This window comes from Loxodonta africana, chromosome 3 (assembly GCF_030014295.1).
Source record: "Loxodonta africana isolate mLoxAfr1 chromosome 3, mLoxAfr1.hap2, whole genome shotgun sequence".
Lineage (NCBI taxonomy): Eukaryota > Metazoa > Chordata > Mammalia > Proboscidea > Elephantidae > Loxodonta > Loxodonta africana.
The window spans coordinates 166,072,390-166,088,394 of NC_087344.1; the positions used below are offsets into that span (position 1 = coordinate 166,072,390).

The window sequence follows — 16,005 nt, forward strand, 5'->3', positions numbered from 1 at the left end:
CTCCTGCTGCCAGCCCTCCCACATCTGGGCTTGTCCTTTGCGCAGCTCTGGCTCCCTGGCCCTGAGGCTCTCGGGCCCCCGCGATGCAGCATACACAGTTATCTGCACATGAAGACTTCTTTCACCCCTCCTGTGACTCAGGGACAGCTACTGTCTCACCTGAATGTGTAGGAGGTATTGAGGTTGCTAAGCAACTGAAGACAACCTATGAGATAAGGCCATCATCAGATGGGCTCAGGACACTGCTCAGTGTGGCTCTGTGACCTTGAGCAGCCCGAACCACAGCCCTGGCACCATCCACAGATGTCTAAGGAGCAGCTGTTCTGGATGAGGCACAGGCTGAGCTCCCACAAGGCCCTGCCTGCAGGAAGTGCGCATCTAGTCGGGGAAGAGCCTGCCAGCACAACACCACACCCACAGACTGGGCACAGCCAGGAAAAGCTACAGAGCACGGAGGGGCAGCTGGGACCACTGTGGGCTGTGCCAGGTGGACAGGAAAGGCTTCCCAGAATAGACAGCGCAAGAGATGGTAAAAAAAACTCATTGCTGTTGAGTAGATTCCAGCTTATAGCCATTGCATGTGTTACAAAGCTGTAATCCTAACAGAAGCAGATGGCCAGGCCTTTCTTCCACGGCACTCCTGAGTGGGTTTGAACCGCCAACCTTTTATTTAGTAATCTGGCACAAACTGCTTGCACCACCCAGGGGCCAGGCAGGAGAATGATAGCCACTCCCATTTACGGAAGGCCTACTAAGCTCCAGGCGTTGTGCTATACACTTAATATACATTATCTTACTCTTCCCCAGAGTACTGTGGGAAGCATTATTAGCTCCATTTTATAGAGGGGTTCGCGCAGGTGGTGATGTGTCCAAGGCCACACAGCTAGTGAGTGGCAGGGCTGGGATTCAAAATCAAGTTGGTTTGGCTTTGGGAGAAAAGAGAGTGAGCAAAGGCAGAAGAGAAGAAAGTGTAAAATGTGCTGGCTGGGGAGGATGAGTGCACTGGCCTGGCTCCATGCGCAGGATGCTGGGCACCCATCGATGAATGAGTGGCTAAACAAAATGTGGGACACACATCCAGGGATAGTACTTAGCCATAGATAAAATGAAGTCTTGACACATACTACAACATGGAGAAACCATGAAAACACCATGATAAATGAAATAAGTCAGTCACAAAAAGACAAGTATTGTATGGCCCTATTTATATGAAATATCTAGACTAGGCAAGTGTATAGAGACCAAAGTTTATTTGAGGTTACCATGGGTGAGCAGGAAGGAGGAAGAAAGGTGGACTCATTTCATTGCTTAGGGGACACTGATCTATTAAAAGTGATGAAAAAATTTGGAAACAGATGTCGGTAATGGTTGAATACAATGAACGTAATTCATGTCACTAAACTGTATGTGTAAAAAAATGTTAAAATGGAAAATGTTTTGTTACATACATATCTGCCACAATTTTTTAAAAAATGACATTAAGGGACCCAGTGATGACAAAGCCCTGGGAAGAAAAAACAGGGATCAAATAAAGTTGTGCCAAAAGAGACGTGAAGACAAAGTCCTAGGGGGTGCTCAGGAGGGCAAAGGTGCCTTCCCTTGGAGTCCTTAGGGAAAGCTGCACCTTCAGGCACTGCAGGTGGCAGGAGCTGCCCAGGTAGAGACCTGGAGAGATGCACATTATGCGCAGAGGGGAAGAGGTCCACTTTAACCCTATGCACTCCCCTGGTGCTGTGCCACACAGCAGATATGAGTGACATCAGGCATCACAGCGACCCTTCAGCTGTGGGTGAGAGGCCAGCCTCAAGTAATTCTATCAAGGCCTCAGAGTGCTGGGCAGATGGAAAGATCTCTGACTCAGAGCCAAAGACATCAAGAAGGTCACACACAGCTGAACGGGCTCCAGGACACTGCCTAATGTAATGGGAGCCGACAACTGAATGCCCCTAACTCCACATCTTCACCCTCACTGGGTGCTCCACCACACCCACCCAGGACATCCATCTTCTCCCAGGTAGCCAGTATGGGGTAGAGGAGGGTGACCAGGGCTGGGAGTCTGAAGGGGCAGAATTAACCCTGATTGGCTCCCATGAAATAGTAACTGCAAAGGCTATGATGCTAAACAGTTTCAGGGGAGCTTCCGGACTAAGATGAACTAGAAAGAAAGGCCTGGTGATCTACTTCCAAAAATGAGCCAATCAAAACCCTACAGACCACAACAGAACATTTTCCGATCTGTGACCAATCATGGGGATTGCACAGGACTGGGCAGCGTTTCATTCTATTGTGCATAAAGTCACCATTAGTCAGACCTGACACGACAGTAACTAACAACAACAACAACATTTAAAACAGAGCATAACCACTCTGCCCAGTGCGGACAGCAGCTTCTCTCCCACCACCAAACAGACAAAAATGCCAAGCGCTAAGCTGAGGGGAGCCAGCCTTGTGTGGCCGGGGACTGCCTGGGTGCTCTGAGAGAAGGTGCCTCCACTGCCCCCTCTAGAGGAGGCTGCATTGCTGGCTGGTCTCTGGGGGCCGCGACTGGCTGAGCCCTCGAAGCCTGAGCAGGCATGGTGCTGGGCACTGCCCTGAGTCCAGAGGAAGTGCAATCCCTCCTTCCATGTGACTTGTGCAATCTACAAAGCACCCCGGTATTTCATCATCACGGTCCCTAGGTGGCGCAAATGGTTTGTGCCCCACTGCTAACCTAAAGGTTGGTGGTTCGAACCCACCCACGAGTGCCACGAAAGAAAGGCCTGGTCATCTAGTTCCTTACAGATTACAGCCAAGAAAACCCTATGAAGCTCAGTTCTACTCTGCACACAAGGGGTCATTGTGAGTCGAAATCTACTCAATGACAACTAACAACAATTTCATCATCTCATTTGGTCCTTACAAAAATTTTGAAAAATCATTGGCAGAACTTGTACTTTTTTTGTTTGTTTGCCTGTTTCAGCTTTATTGAGGTAAAAATGAGGTACACTAGGTTTAAGATGTGTCATTTGATGAGTTTTGACATACCTATACACCTGGGAAGCCATGGCCACCATCCAGACAATACATGCGATCACCACCCCTAAGGGAGATTTCCCGAGCGCCCCCCCCACTCCCCCCGCCCCGCCCCGTCACCCCTCCTCCCCCGCCCGCCCCCGTCTCCAGGCAACCACTGATGTGCTCTCCTCCACTGTAGACCAGTTTGCACTTCCTAGAATGTTGTATAAATGGAATTTTGCTGTGTGTACCCTTTTTTGTCTGGCTTCTTTCACTCAGCATGTTTCCTTCTTACAGATGAAGAAATGGAGGCTCGAAAACAGAAAGTAAGTTGTCAGTGATCAGAAAGCAGTAAAGACGTTGCAGGTGTCCTGGCTCCAAGCCCGGTGTGCTGCCTACCACACTTCATTCATTCATCACTCATTCATTCACTCACCAGAGATTAATTGAGCCCTTGGATGGACTAAGCCCTGGACTAGGTGCTAGGGTCGTCCAGTACCAGTTGCCCTCGTGTGGACTCCCAATCATGGAGACCTTATCTGTGTCAGAGTAGAAGTGTGCTCCATAAGGTTTTCAGTGACCGATTTTTTGGAAGCAGATTGACAGGTCTCTCTTCTAAGGCACCTCTGGGTGGACTCAAACCACCAGCCTTTTGGTTAGCAGCTGAGTGTGTTAACCGTTTGCACCACCTAGGGATCCTGATTCCTAGTGATGCACAGAACAGACATGGGACCTACCCTCATGAGCTTGCATTCATTCATTCATTCATTCATTCACTGCACATCCGCAGAATACACAGTTTGAACTTTGCCCCTGACCCGCCACCTCCTACACTACCCTGACCGTTATCAGTCACCTATGTGCCATTTTGAACTGGGCACTGGAATGACATACTTGGGGATCAGAGGTGAATTCTGTCCTATGAAACCCTGCAGAGTAGTAAGGAAAACTCCATCAGATGCTGCATTGCACCCTAAAAACTTGCAAGAGAGTTGAAGAGCTGAGGGTGCCTCCTGGAAGCTAGCCTTCCAAACCGAGGGAAGACATGAGTGATCCAGGCAAGGAGGCCAGGAGCTGGGAGAGGCAGAGGGCTCTACGAGCTCTACAAGCCAGGCTGGTCAAGGCAGGCCTTGCGGACAGGACAGGGCCTAACAGCCCCCAAAGGGCAGGGAGGACTAGGAGAGACATGAGAGAGGGAAAGGGGATGTTAGGCAGGGGGCACACAGGAACAAAAGTCTGGAGGCAGGACTGGACAGTGGGGGTTGGGAGGATAGTGAGACAACCACTTGGCTGCAGCTGAGAGTCCCTCCTGGGGAAATGTGATGCCATACCAAGCATAGAGTGTGCTTTCTTGCTGTTTTTATGTATGGAGTGAAGGAGAGAGGAGTGGGGGAGCGGGCATTCCTAACATTTTAGTATGATTTGTCATTTACAAAGTGCTCTCATGGATATTATCACCTTATTTAGTTCTCAGTATAATCTTTGAGGTAGGAACTGCCATTATTTCTTCCCATTGAACAAATCAGAAAACCGAGGCTCATAAAACACAGTGATTTGCTCAAAAATATACAAATAAGTGGTGGGCTGAGCCTCAAGCCAGGTCTCTTGTTCCCAAGACTAGTTTTAGTTCTCTTTTCCCTGTGTCTATAATGACCAATATTGATGTAGCTAAATGGGGCGTGGGGGGCAACCCACACAGCATGCTCCTGTGGGCCATCTCCTATATCACCTGATCCTTACCAGCCACCCTCCTATCTGCCACTTGGAGCTGGAGGTGGAAGAAACAAAGAGGAGTCCAAGAGGGGACAAGGGAAGGTGGTCCTATTCCCAGGAGAGGAAGTTAATTATTTGGCCCAAAACAAAAAACCAAACCCGTTGCTGTCAAGTCGATTCCAACTCATAGCAACCCTGTAGGACAGAGTAGAACTGTCCCCTAGAGTTTCCAAGGAGCGCCTGGTGGATTCAAACTGCTGACTTCTGGTTAGCAGCCGTAGCACTTAACCACAATGCCACCAGGGTCTCCAAACAGCCCCCTAATCCTCATGTGACTTCTGCTCTTAGCCTGAAGAGAAGACTCCTAATAAGGGCCCACTCTAGCCGCACAGAAGTGGTTCCCCAAAATTTGGGAACTGATAATGGTAGTGGTTGAACAACTTGATAAATATAACTAACATCGCTGAATTGTACGTGTGAGGAATGTTGAAAAGGCAAATGATCTGTTGCACACGTATTTACCACAGTAAAAAAAGAAAGTGGCTCCCATGTCCCCTGCTCCAGAGCCCCCTGGTGATACCCCTTCCTCTCAGACTGAAAGATGTGGGGTGGGGATTCACAGCAAGATGGTGATAAGCAGGGAAAGCCATTCCCGGGCCAGGACCCCAAAGGAGAGAGTGCTAGTCTGAAGCCATAAGCAAGCACAAGGTTGGAGTCCCAGCCCCACATCTGTCTGGCTTCGGTGTTCTTAAACTGAAAGGGACACTTGAGCGGATCTGAGGAAGGAATCTTGGTCTATGTTTGTGGATATTCAAGCCTGTTGGGCATGCTCTCCTTAACCTCGATCCCAGCACACACACACACACTCACACACACACACACACACTCACACACACACACACACACACACACACTCACACACACACACACTCACACACACACACACACACACTCACACACACACACACACACTCACACACACACACTCACACACACACACACACTCACACACACACACACACACACTCACACACACACACACACACTCACACACACACACACACTCACACACACACTCACACACACACACACTCACACACACACACACACTCACACACACACTCACACACACACTCACACACACACACTCACACACACACACTCACACACACACACACTCACACACACACACTCACACACACACACACACTCACACACACACACACTCACACACACACTCACACACACACACTCACACACACACACACTCACACATTTTCTTCCCGCCTACCTAATATGATTTTTAAAATTGAAATCACTCCCCATAAACACCTTGGACTTAAACCAAAACAGTACCAATGGCTGTTGGCTTTGAAAATTCCTGTTATGTGGGGAAGTTGCCAAAAACAGTACCGGTACCAGCTGTCATTGAGCCAATTCCAACTTGTGGGTGAACTCAAACCTCTAACCTTTCAGTTAGCAGCTGACATCAAAACAACACTCCCATTGCCATGGAGTCAATTCCAACTCATAGCGACCCTATAGGTCACATTAGAACTGCCCCATAGCGTTTCCAAAGCTGTATTCTTTATGGAAGCAGACCGCCACATCTTTCTCCCTCGGAACAGCTGGTGGGTTTGAACCATGACCTTTTGGTTAGCAGCCAAGCACTTAACCACTGCACCACCAGGGCTCCTTAAAACAATAGCTATCATATATTGATCTTACCACTGGGCATTTTGCATATGCTATCTCATTTAATGGAGCCCTGGTGGCACAGTGGTTAAGAGCTACGGTGCTAACCAAAAGGTCAGCAGTTCGAATCCACCAGCTGCTCCTTGGAAACCCTGTGGAGCAGTTTGACTCTGTCCTATAGGGTCACTATGAGTCAGAAACAACTCAATGGCAATGGGTTTGGTTTTTGGTTTCTTCTCATTTATTAAGGTCTCGGAATGGCAACAGTTCGCTCTCGACCACTAACCTAAAGTTTGATGGTTCAAACCGACCCAGTAGTGCCACAGAAGAAAGGCCTGGAGATCTGATTTCATAAAGATTACAGCCAAGAAAACCCTACAGAATAGCTCTACTCTGTAATACATGAAGTCACTGAGTCAGAATCAACAACAACAGGCTTGGTTTTCTGGTTTTATCTCATGTAATGTACTCTCAAAAACAACCCTAGGAGTTACAAATGAAGCGTCTAAGGCACAGATAGCTTAAGGAACTTGCTGTTGAGGACAATGTTGATTGCCCACCATCCAGCCTCTTGTTCTTCCTTCCCTACAAAATCCCAATTGGGTCCATGTATCCACTCTTTGCCCTCCACCACATGGTCCAAGAGGTGATGGAGGAGGTGATGAAAAATGGCTGGATTCTAGGTATATTTTGAAGATACAATCAAAAGAATGTGTGAAGGGTTAGGAAGCATTAAAGATGAGACTGGGCATACATAGAAAAATGTTGGGTAAACTCAGGGACTTCATGTAAATACAAATTTATGTTTTTATTATTAAGACACATTAACTTCATCTTTTACTTTGGTCCCCTCTCTGCCATCGTGTATAGAGACCCTTCTTAGGGACAGTCCCCGTCCCCCTCAGTCAGGCTCCTTCTTTGCAAGTTTTTTTTTTTTTTTTTAGTGTGTGCAAACTCAGGGGGTGCAAACTGGTTTCAAGGGAAGAATGTTGCCAAAATAACCACGAGGTTCCTTCCCAAGCTAAAAATAGGTCATTTTTCAATTCTCTGATATACCTTACCTCAGTAACTGAGAGCCAGCTGCTCCTATGCAATGAACTTCTTCTCCACAGCTTATAGCAGGCAGGGAAGGCTGAGGGTCTTCATGCTGCTCCCCTGACTCCCCTAGGATGGATGTGCATGGCTGGAAAGAAATGGAGGTTGCGCTGGTCAATTTTGACAACTCAGACGAAATCCAGGAAGAGCCAGGCTATGCCACAGGCTTCGACCCAACCATTTCAAAAGTCCGGCCTGGGAGCAGCCCCTTCTCCAACTGGAGGATCATCGTCAGCGACAGCACTAACCAGGAGACCACCTTCTCCAAGCTTCCAGGAGACTACTTCGATCCCCCAGGGCCTGAGTCAGTGGCCCTGAATGAAGGAAACCAGCGCGTGGTCATCAACATTGCTGGGCTGAGGTTCGAGACCCAGCTCAGAACTCTTAATCAGTTCCCAGAGACCCTCTTAGGAGACCGAGAGAAAAGGATGCAGTTCTTCGACTCCATGAGAAATGAGTATTTCTTTGACCGGAACCGGCCCAGTTTTGATGGAATCCTATATTATTACCAATCTGGCGGGAAAATCCGGCGCCCAGCCAACGTCCCCACTGACGTCTTTGCTGATGAGATCTCCTTCTATGAGCTGGGCATCGAGGCCATGGACCAGTTCCGGGAGGATGAAGGCTTCATCAAAGACCCTGAAAGACCTCTCCCCACCAATGACTTCCACCGGCAGTTCTGGCTCCTCTTTGAGTATCCTGAGAGCTCCAGCGCTGCCCGTGGTGTGGCCGTGGTCTCGGTGTTGGTTGTGGTCATCTCTATCACCATCTTCTGCCTGGAGACATTGCCAGAGTTCCGAGAGGACAGGGAGCTGAAGGTGGTCAGAGATCCCAGTGTCAACACGAGCAAGACAGTCCTCCCCCAGACCATGTTCACCGACCCTTTCTTCATGGTGGAGTCCACCTGCATCGTGTGGTTCACCTTCGAGCTGGTGCTCCGGTTCATGGTCTGCCCCAGCAAGACAGACTTCTTCAGGAACATCATGAACGTCATTGACATCATCTCCATCATTCCCTACTTCGCAACTCTTATCACAGAGCTGGTCCAGGAGACAGAGCCGACTGCCCAGCAGAACATGTCCCTGGCCATCCTGAGGATCATCCGCCTGGTGAGGGTCTTCCGCATTTTCAAGCTCTCCCGCCACTCCAAGGGGCTGCAGATCCTGGGGCAGACGCTGAAGGCTTCCATGAGGGAGTTGGGACTGCTCATCTTCTTCCTCTTCATTGGAGTCATCCTCTTCTCCAGTGCGATCTATTTTGCTGAGGTGGATGAACCAGAGTCCCACTTCTCTAGCATCCCTGATGGCTTCTGGTGGGCAGTGGTCACCATGACAACTGTGGGCTATGGTGACATGTGTCCAACCACCCCAGGGGGGAAGATTGTGGGCACTCTGTGTGCCATTGCAGGGGTCCTCACCATTGCCCTTCCTGTGCCTGTCATTGTCTCCAACTTCAACTACTTCTATCACCGGGAGACTGAGAATGAGGAGAAGCAAAACTTTCCAGAAGAAATTGACAAAATCTTCAACAGCGTGGGCTCAAGAATGGGCAGCACAGACTCTCTTAATAAGACCAATGGTGGCTGTTCTGCAGAGAAGTCCAGGAAGTGACCTGTCCACCAGTCCCAGACTTCTTGAGTCCTTCTTTTTCTGTCTTTCTGTCTCTGTCTCTCTCTGTCTCACTGTGTTTCTCCCTCTCCTGCCTCCCTACCTCCCTCTGGCTGTTTTCCCAAAGACCAAAATGTATCTTTGTGACCAAGAGGACATCTTTGACAACAAACTTTTAATAAACCCATAAAATCCATACTTGTGCTGTATTTTCTAAGCTACATCTCTCAATCCATTATAGAAAGATTCCAGTCTCCTTTCCTGGGAGGCGGTAGTTCAGGTCCTTGCTACTCACAGTGTGGTTCCCAGACCAGCGGCATCTGCATCACCTGGGAGTTTAGAAATGCAGACTCTGGGTCCCCACCCCAGACCTACAGAAACAGAATCTGACTGTTAACAAGATCCCAGGTGATTCATTTGTACAATAAAGATTAAAGGGCACTGGTTCAGATCTTCCTATGAGGAAGCATATTAAAAGGCTAGGGTTGGCTGTGAATAATGAGTAGGAACTCAGAGATGTTTAAGGTAAATAATAATAATACCTTACATTTATGTATGAGTCCCTGGGTGGCGCTAAATGCTTATTAAGCCTTGGACTATACCGCAAGGTTGGCCATGAGTTAGAATCGGGTCCATGGCAACTAACAACAACACCACTTGTGTAGCACTGCATCAGTTTTCCAAAGCACTTTCACCTACACGATCTCACTACATCTCAGAATAACCAGTAGGATAGATACAATTACTATCCCCACTTTGCAGATGAACAAACCAGGGCAGAGCAATTTGCCGAAGGTCACCCAGAAAGAGTGACACAACCAATTCTGGAACCCAAATCTGCTACTTGCTGGTCTGGTGCTCTTCCTACTAATGAAGTGTATTGGACAGAATGTGGGGAACAGGTAGAGGGTTTGAGTCTGTCTTGCAGGGGATCAGGCAGCACATTTCTGGGCAGGGACACTCTGGGCCAGGATCCCTGGGGGCCTGCAGGATCTCAGCAGAGCCTGCCTGGCCCACTTGCTTCTCCATTCTCTTCCTGGGAGAGTGAACAAGCAGAAACATTCCCAAACGCTTTTTGCCTGGCCCACCTCCGCGGATTTAAGCAAAGACCAGGGACCTCTGTGTAGAAAGTGTATACGTGCACCAGGGCCCTGAAGACTGCTCCAGGAAAAAGGACATGTAGACTGCCTAGAGGCTCAGCTCCCACTGGGCCATCAGGAATTGGCCAGTAGCCTGTGGGGCAGTTGGGAGGGAGCAGCAGGCCCTGAGGCATTTGCCCGGAGGCCAGGCCTTCCCAGGGAGGGTGGTCCCTGCAGGTTGATGGGGGAACTGCCCTTCTGGAGAGAAACCTGCTCAGCCCCCCAAGCTCCCATGACTAGGAGTCCAGTTGGAATTCCCCAAAGGGCAAGGAAGGAACCCTCCCCTCAGTCCCTCCCCAGCTTACCCCCTCAGCTCAGGTAGACAGTCCCTGTGCTTTCCTCAGGCCCAATATTCAACACCTGGCCAGATCTCAAAGGTGATTCAGCACCGGAATCATGCGCAGGGCCATAGGTCACTGCAAGCTCCACTCCACATGACCCACAACACAAAATCCTGGCACCCAGCCAGCTCCATGTAACCCTGCAAGGCACAACGCTGCAACCACAGCTGCCACCATGCAACTGCACACTGGGCATTAGGAGGTAAGGCAACCTCCCTGTCACTTCGTCTTCATGACAGCCTAAAGATGGGGTAGCCTGGGAGAAGCTTTTTCTCTCTTTATCCTTAGTCTATGGCTCCAAGAAACAGGCCTTAAGTAATCTTCGAGTGCCCCGCTTGCTCTAACTATCTCAATTCCTTTCTTGCATTCTAACCCCAAGCTTTAATTTAGCTCTGAGTCATGCAAACATCTAAACTGGGCTTCACACAGATATTACCACCCTTAGACCCAGGCAAGCAGGGCTCCTGTCCCAGGTCCCGGGCCTCAGGGGTCCTGGGATTTAGAGTGCTTTTATCATATATATATATATATTTTTATCATAATTACTAAGTGTCCTTATGATTTGTCCCTTCAGGGCACTCTCCACATCTCTACCCACCCCTCACTCCCAACAAGTGGGGTTGACCAGATCTCCCGAGAAGCTCCCAGATTTATGTCTATGAAGTTATTCTGAGGCCCTGACCAGGCCCTAGTTGCAGGATGGCCTGGTAAGCAGGTTGCTCTCACTAGCCAGCACGGTATTTTTTTTTTTTTTGCAGGATCTCACAAATCTGCATGCCAGAGTAGTGACGATACTCTAATTTTGGGTGATGCAAAATTGTAAAGACACAGGGCACTTGCAAACACTATTTGCCCAGGACCTCAAACACCCTTGGGGTGTCCTTGACAAAAGTGCCCACATACCCACATTCTGCCCTCTGGGAGCCACTCATCCTAATCCTTTACACCTAAGCCTCTCCTGACGTATATAGCGCCTTGGCCTCTCACATCATCCCTTGGAGGTAGATACCATTAACCGCATTGTGCCGTGTGACAAAACTGGTTCAAAGAGGTCAAGAGCACACAGCCAGTAAGCAATAGAAAAGGGATTTGAAAGGAGGTCTGTTTGATGCCAAAATATATCCCCCATGCTGCCTTCCCAGAGCTTCCTAACACAGAGAGCAGCTTCAGCCACAGTGGGGAGGTTGGGGCTGTGATCACACAGACAGACTTGGCACATTTCCTAGGAACAGAGGGGCTGGCTCTCCTAAGCCCTTGCCTTATTCCCTCCGATTCTGTGTTCAGTGGCAGCACCTGCCAGGCTTGCACCTTCATATGCTGCAAAGGGTGGAATGATACGGCCCCAGGGCAGGCTAGACCGATGTCCCAGAGGCCAAAATGGAGTCCCAGAGCCTACAGCCCCAGCCTTTCCCTTCTTGGAGTCCTGCGGAACAGCCAGGGCAGTTAGAAATAGCCAGAGCAGAGCAAAAGGCAGCCTCTCCTTTTCTTTGGCTTATTCAGTCACCCCTAGAGAGATAGGGGGCCTGCCCATAAGCTCTGACACCCAGGAAGCAGGTCCTGGCTTCTGGTGGGTGCCAGGGGGTAGTGCTGCAGAGGCAGGCCCTCCACTCCCCATGCTGCTGCTGCCAGGGCTGGCCTCACCATCCCTGTTTCTTACCCAGCCACCCAGGCAGAAGAAGGGATATGGGAGCCCCTCTTACCTTGTATCTGCTCAGTCTCCTGACTACAGTGAGATCCATTGTCTACAGAGGGGCACCCAAGGTGACACATTGACACCAAGTACCTCTTGAGTACCCAGGGTATTGATTCTGCCTCATGGTGACCCCATGTGTATCAGAGTAGAACTGTGCTCCATAGGGTTTTCAATGGCTCTTTTTTCAGAAGTAGATTGCCAAGCCTTTCTTCCAAAGTGCCTCTGGGTAGACTGGAACCACCAACCTTTCTATTAGCAGCTGAGTTCATTAACGGTTTGTACCACCCAGAGACTCTACCCCAAATGAGGGCAGCATAAAATTGGGGGGTTAGGCATAAATGGCACCCCAGTTTCCCTGACCCCCATCTTTTTGCCCAACAGCCGAACCCCTATATCTTCACCCTTAGCTCACATTTACTGCACAATCAAACAAAAATTGGTGGTACCATTGTATGAGCCCCCTTCTTCCCCTGATGGTTCTGGGACATCAGAAAGGCTGAGATTTGAGTCACCCCTCATTGCACCAGCCTCTCCCAGCCCACAGCTATGCAGAGACCACTTAGAGGAGCTCAGCCCTCATCTCAGAAGGAAGCTGTAGGGGACCTTAGGACAACCTCCCGGGCACAGACAGACATACCAGCTCAGCGCCCTCAAGCCGCTACAGACTAGACACTGCTCACAGACAAGGCTCCCTGCCCTGCTCCGGTGGGATGGTCAGTGGCTCCCCTTCTTGTAACCCTCCCAGCCCTCACTGTGTTCTTTCCCCACGACTTGCTCAGGCACTGAGGATGCACAAGTCGATGTATGAATATATTACGCAGGTAGCAGAAACCCAATGTAAAAGTAAACAAAAGACAGGACTTTCTCGCCTCATTCAGAAATGCAAGAAGGGAGCTGAAGGTAGGTCACTGAGTCTGGGGGCTCAAGCACCACCTTCAGCATTCCTGTCCCCTCTGTCCATCACCCTTCTCTGCTTGCCTCTGCTAGATGGCCTTTGTGCCCCTTGAGGCTGGCGTTCTCCAGGGGGCACGGAGAATGGGAGCCATTCACAGCCTATCACCACCTTACAACAACAGCAACAAATATATACGTATACATACATACACATATACGTTGTTGTTAGGTTATCATTGAGTCAGTTCCGACTCATAGCAACCCTGTGGGGCAGAGTAGAACTATGCTACCAGGGCTCCAAATACATATACACATATATATCCCTATTATTATCTGTATTTCCCCAATATTCTTGTGGGTGAGTTCTGATAATAATAGGATAGAAAGGATATATAACCAGTGCCATCAAGTCAATTCCGACTCATAGCGACCCTATAGGACAGAGTAGAGTTGCACCGTAGAGTTTCCAAGAAGCACCTGGCGGATTAGAACTGCCAACCCTTTGGTTAACAGCCACAGCACTTAACCACTGCGTCACCAGGGTTTCCTAGAAAGGAGCCTTTCTATTTGTATATACCAAAACTGTTGCCATCATCAAGTTGATTCTGACTTATAACCACCCAATAGGACAGAGTAGAACTGCCCCCAGGGTTTCCAAGGAACAGCTGGTAGATTCAAACTGCAGACCTTTTGGTGAACAGCCAAGCTCTTAACCACTGCACCACCAGGGCGCCTGTAAGTATATATGTATGGGTATGTGTATTTTATCCTATTATCATCTATATATTATTATTAGATAATAATAGGATAAGAAGGTTTTATATATTTATACACACATGCACACACACATATATGTATATATACTTTAAAAGCTTTTGTATCTTATTATTATCTATACTTTCCCACGAGAATGTTAGCTCCAAAAGGCAGGGCTTTTTATCTGTCTTGTCCACTATATCTTAGGGCCTATCACAGTGCCTGGCACATAGTAGGTGCTCAGCACTACTTGTCAAATTAATGAATTCTTTCTTTTAGTGCTTCCTCCCAACTACCTAAAATAAGCCACCCTCAGGGCAGATCCTATAGGCCTGGTGAGATTTTGTCATACCCTACTCATACTCTCCCCATTCCTAGACTTAAGGGCTGAAGCCAGGTACCTTTCATGAAGAGTAGGGCTGTAGGTGACCCTTGGGGGCCATATGCAGGCAGGCTATGAGGCCTGGGGTACAGTCAGGATGAGGTGCGGGGAGGCTTGCCCGGGCTCTGGCCTTTTCCCACCCAGCTGGAGGAGCCCTGCTGCCCCGAGCAGGATTGCACACTGGTGACCCCAGACAAAGCTAACTCACAGAGACATTTTTTTGGTCCTTGGGTACATTCCAAAAACTTGAGCCAACATTTAAAAGTCTGGAGATTTCACATTTAAAAGATCAGAATAAAGAAGAATAGATAAAAAGACAGATAAAAAAAATTTTTTTAATGTTCCCATCAAGTTGGGGGAGAGTAGGACAGAGTAGAACTGCCCCACAGGGTTTCCAAGGAGCTGCTGGTAGATTCAAAATGCCGACCTTCTGGTTAGCAGCTGAGATCTTAACCACTACCCCACCAGGGCTCCATAGGTAGAATTGTTGTCATTGTTGTTGGGTGCCGTCAAGTTGCATCCATTCTTTGAAACATCTCAGTTAGTATTCCATAAATTCCTGGAGCCTTGTTTTTCGCCATCCCCTTCAGTGCAGCTTGGGCTTCTTGCATTGGTTCTTGATCATATGCTACTTCCTGAAATGAGCCTCAACCAGTTCTTTTTGTCACAGCGACTCTGTGTATTCCTTCCATCTTCTTTTGATGCTTCCTGCAATGTTCAATATTTTCCCCCACAGAATCCTTCACGATTGCATCTCAAGCCTTGAATTTTTTCTTTAGTTCCTTCAGCTTGAGAAATGCTGAGTGTGTTCTTCCCTTTTGGTTTTCAGACTCCAGGTCTTTGCACATTTCATTACAATATTTTACTTATTTTATTTCATTTTATAGATAAAATGTTTTTTATGGATAAAATAAAGGTGGAAAAATCTTGATAATTATTAAATCCAGGTAATGGGTCTATGAGGAGCCCAGTGGTTAAAAAGTACTCAGCTGCTAAGTGAAAGGTTGGTGGTTCAAACGCACCAGCCCCTCCATGGGAGAAAGATGTGACAGTCTGCTTCCATAAAAATTTACAGCCTCGGAAACCCTATGGAGCCGTTCCACTCTGTTCTATAGGGTCACTATGAGTTGAAATCGATGCAACAGCAGTTGGTTTGGTTTTTGGTTGATGGGCCTACATGGGCTCATTTTACTACCCCCTCTGCTTGTATGTCGGTTTGAAATTTTTTATGATAAAAATTTTTTTTTAAATCTTCTTCTGACTTTGATTGGAAAATTGGGAGCATTGGCAGGCCTGGGTGACCACAATGGCCGAGGCTGCAAGCTCCTTTGGACAGCTAACATGCCGCCCAGGCCACTCCCCTGTCCTCTCATTCTGGTGTCCCTGACCCTGACCTACCAGCCCCAGTGACATCTAAATTTGTGACCACTGCCCTGCTGGGCATGACAAGCCCTCCCTCCCTAAGGGCTGCCAGCCTGCTGGGGAGGTCAGATTTTCATGCCTAAGGCCAAAATAGTCTATCTGAGGGGTCACCGGTTTTGTCTTGGAAGCTTTGGCTCACTGAACAATGTAGTGGGCTCTGGCTGATTGTCCTCTTTTCCCAAGCACCCACCTGAGTAGTGAGGGGAAGGGGTTTCTGCCAAGGCAGGAGGGAGCAGCAGCAGCCCCCAGGGCCATCCCTTGGCTCTTACCTCTC

The 16,005-nt window shown here is 48.7% G+C and overlaps 1 protein-coding gene across 1 annotated transcript; it reads left to right on the forward strand.

The window, feature by feature from the left end:
• The first annotated feature begins 7,571 nt into the window (after positions 1-7,571).
• KCNA10 (potassium voltage-gated channel subfamily A member 10) lies at positions 7,572-9,107 on the forward strand. The gene has a single exon (XM_003409566.4). It carries the CDS (start codon positions 7,572-7,574, stop codon positions 9,105-9,107), a length of 1,536 nt encoding a protein of 511 aa, XP_003409614.1.
• Positions 9,108-16,005: the final 6,898 nt, after the last annotated feature.

Excerpts from the sequence above, each read along its gene's own strand:
- KCNA10 (XM_003409566.4), top strand. The coding sequence starts at position 7,572 with ATGGATGTGCATGGCTGGAAAGAAATGGAGGTTGCGCTGGTCAATTTT.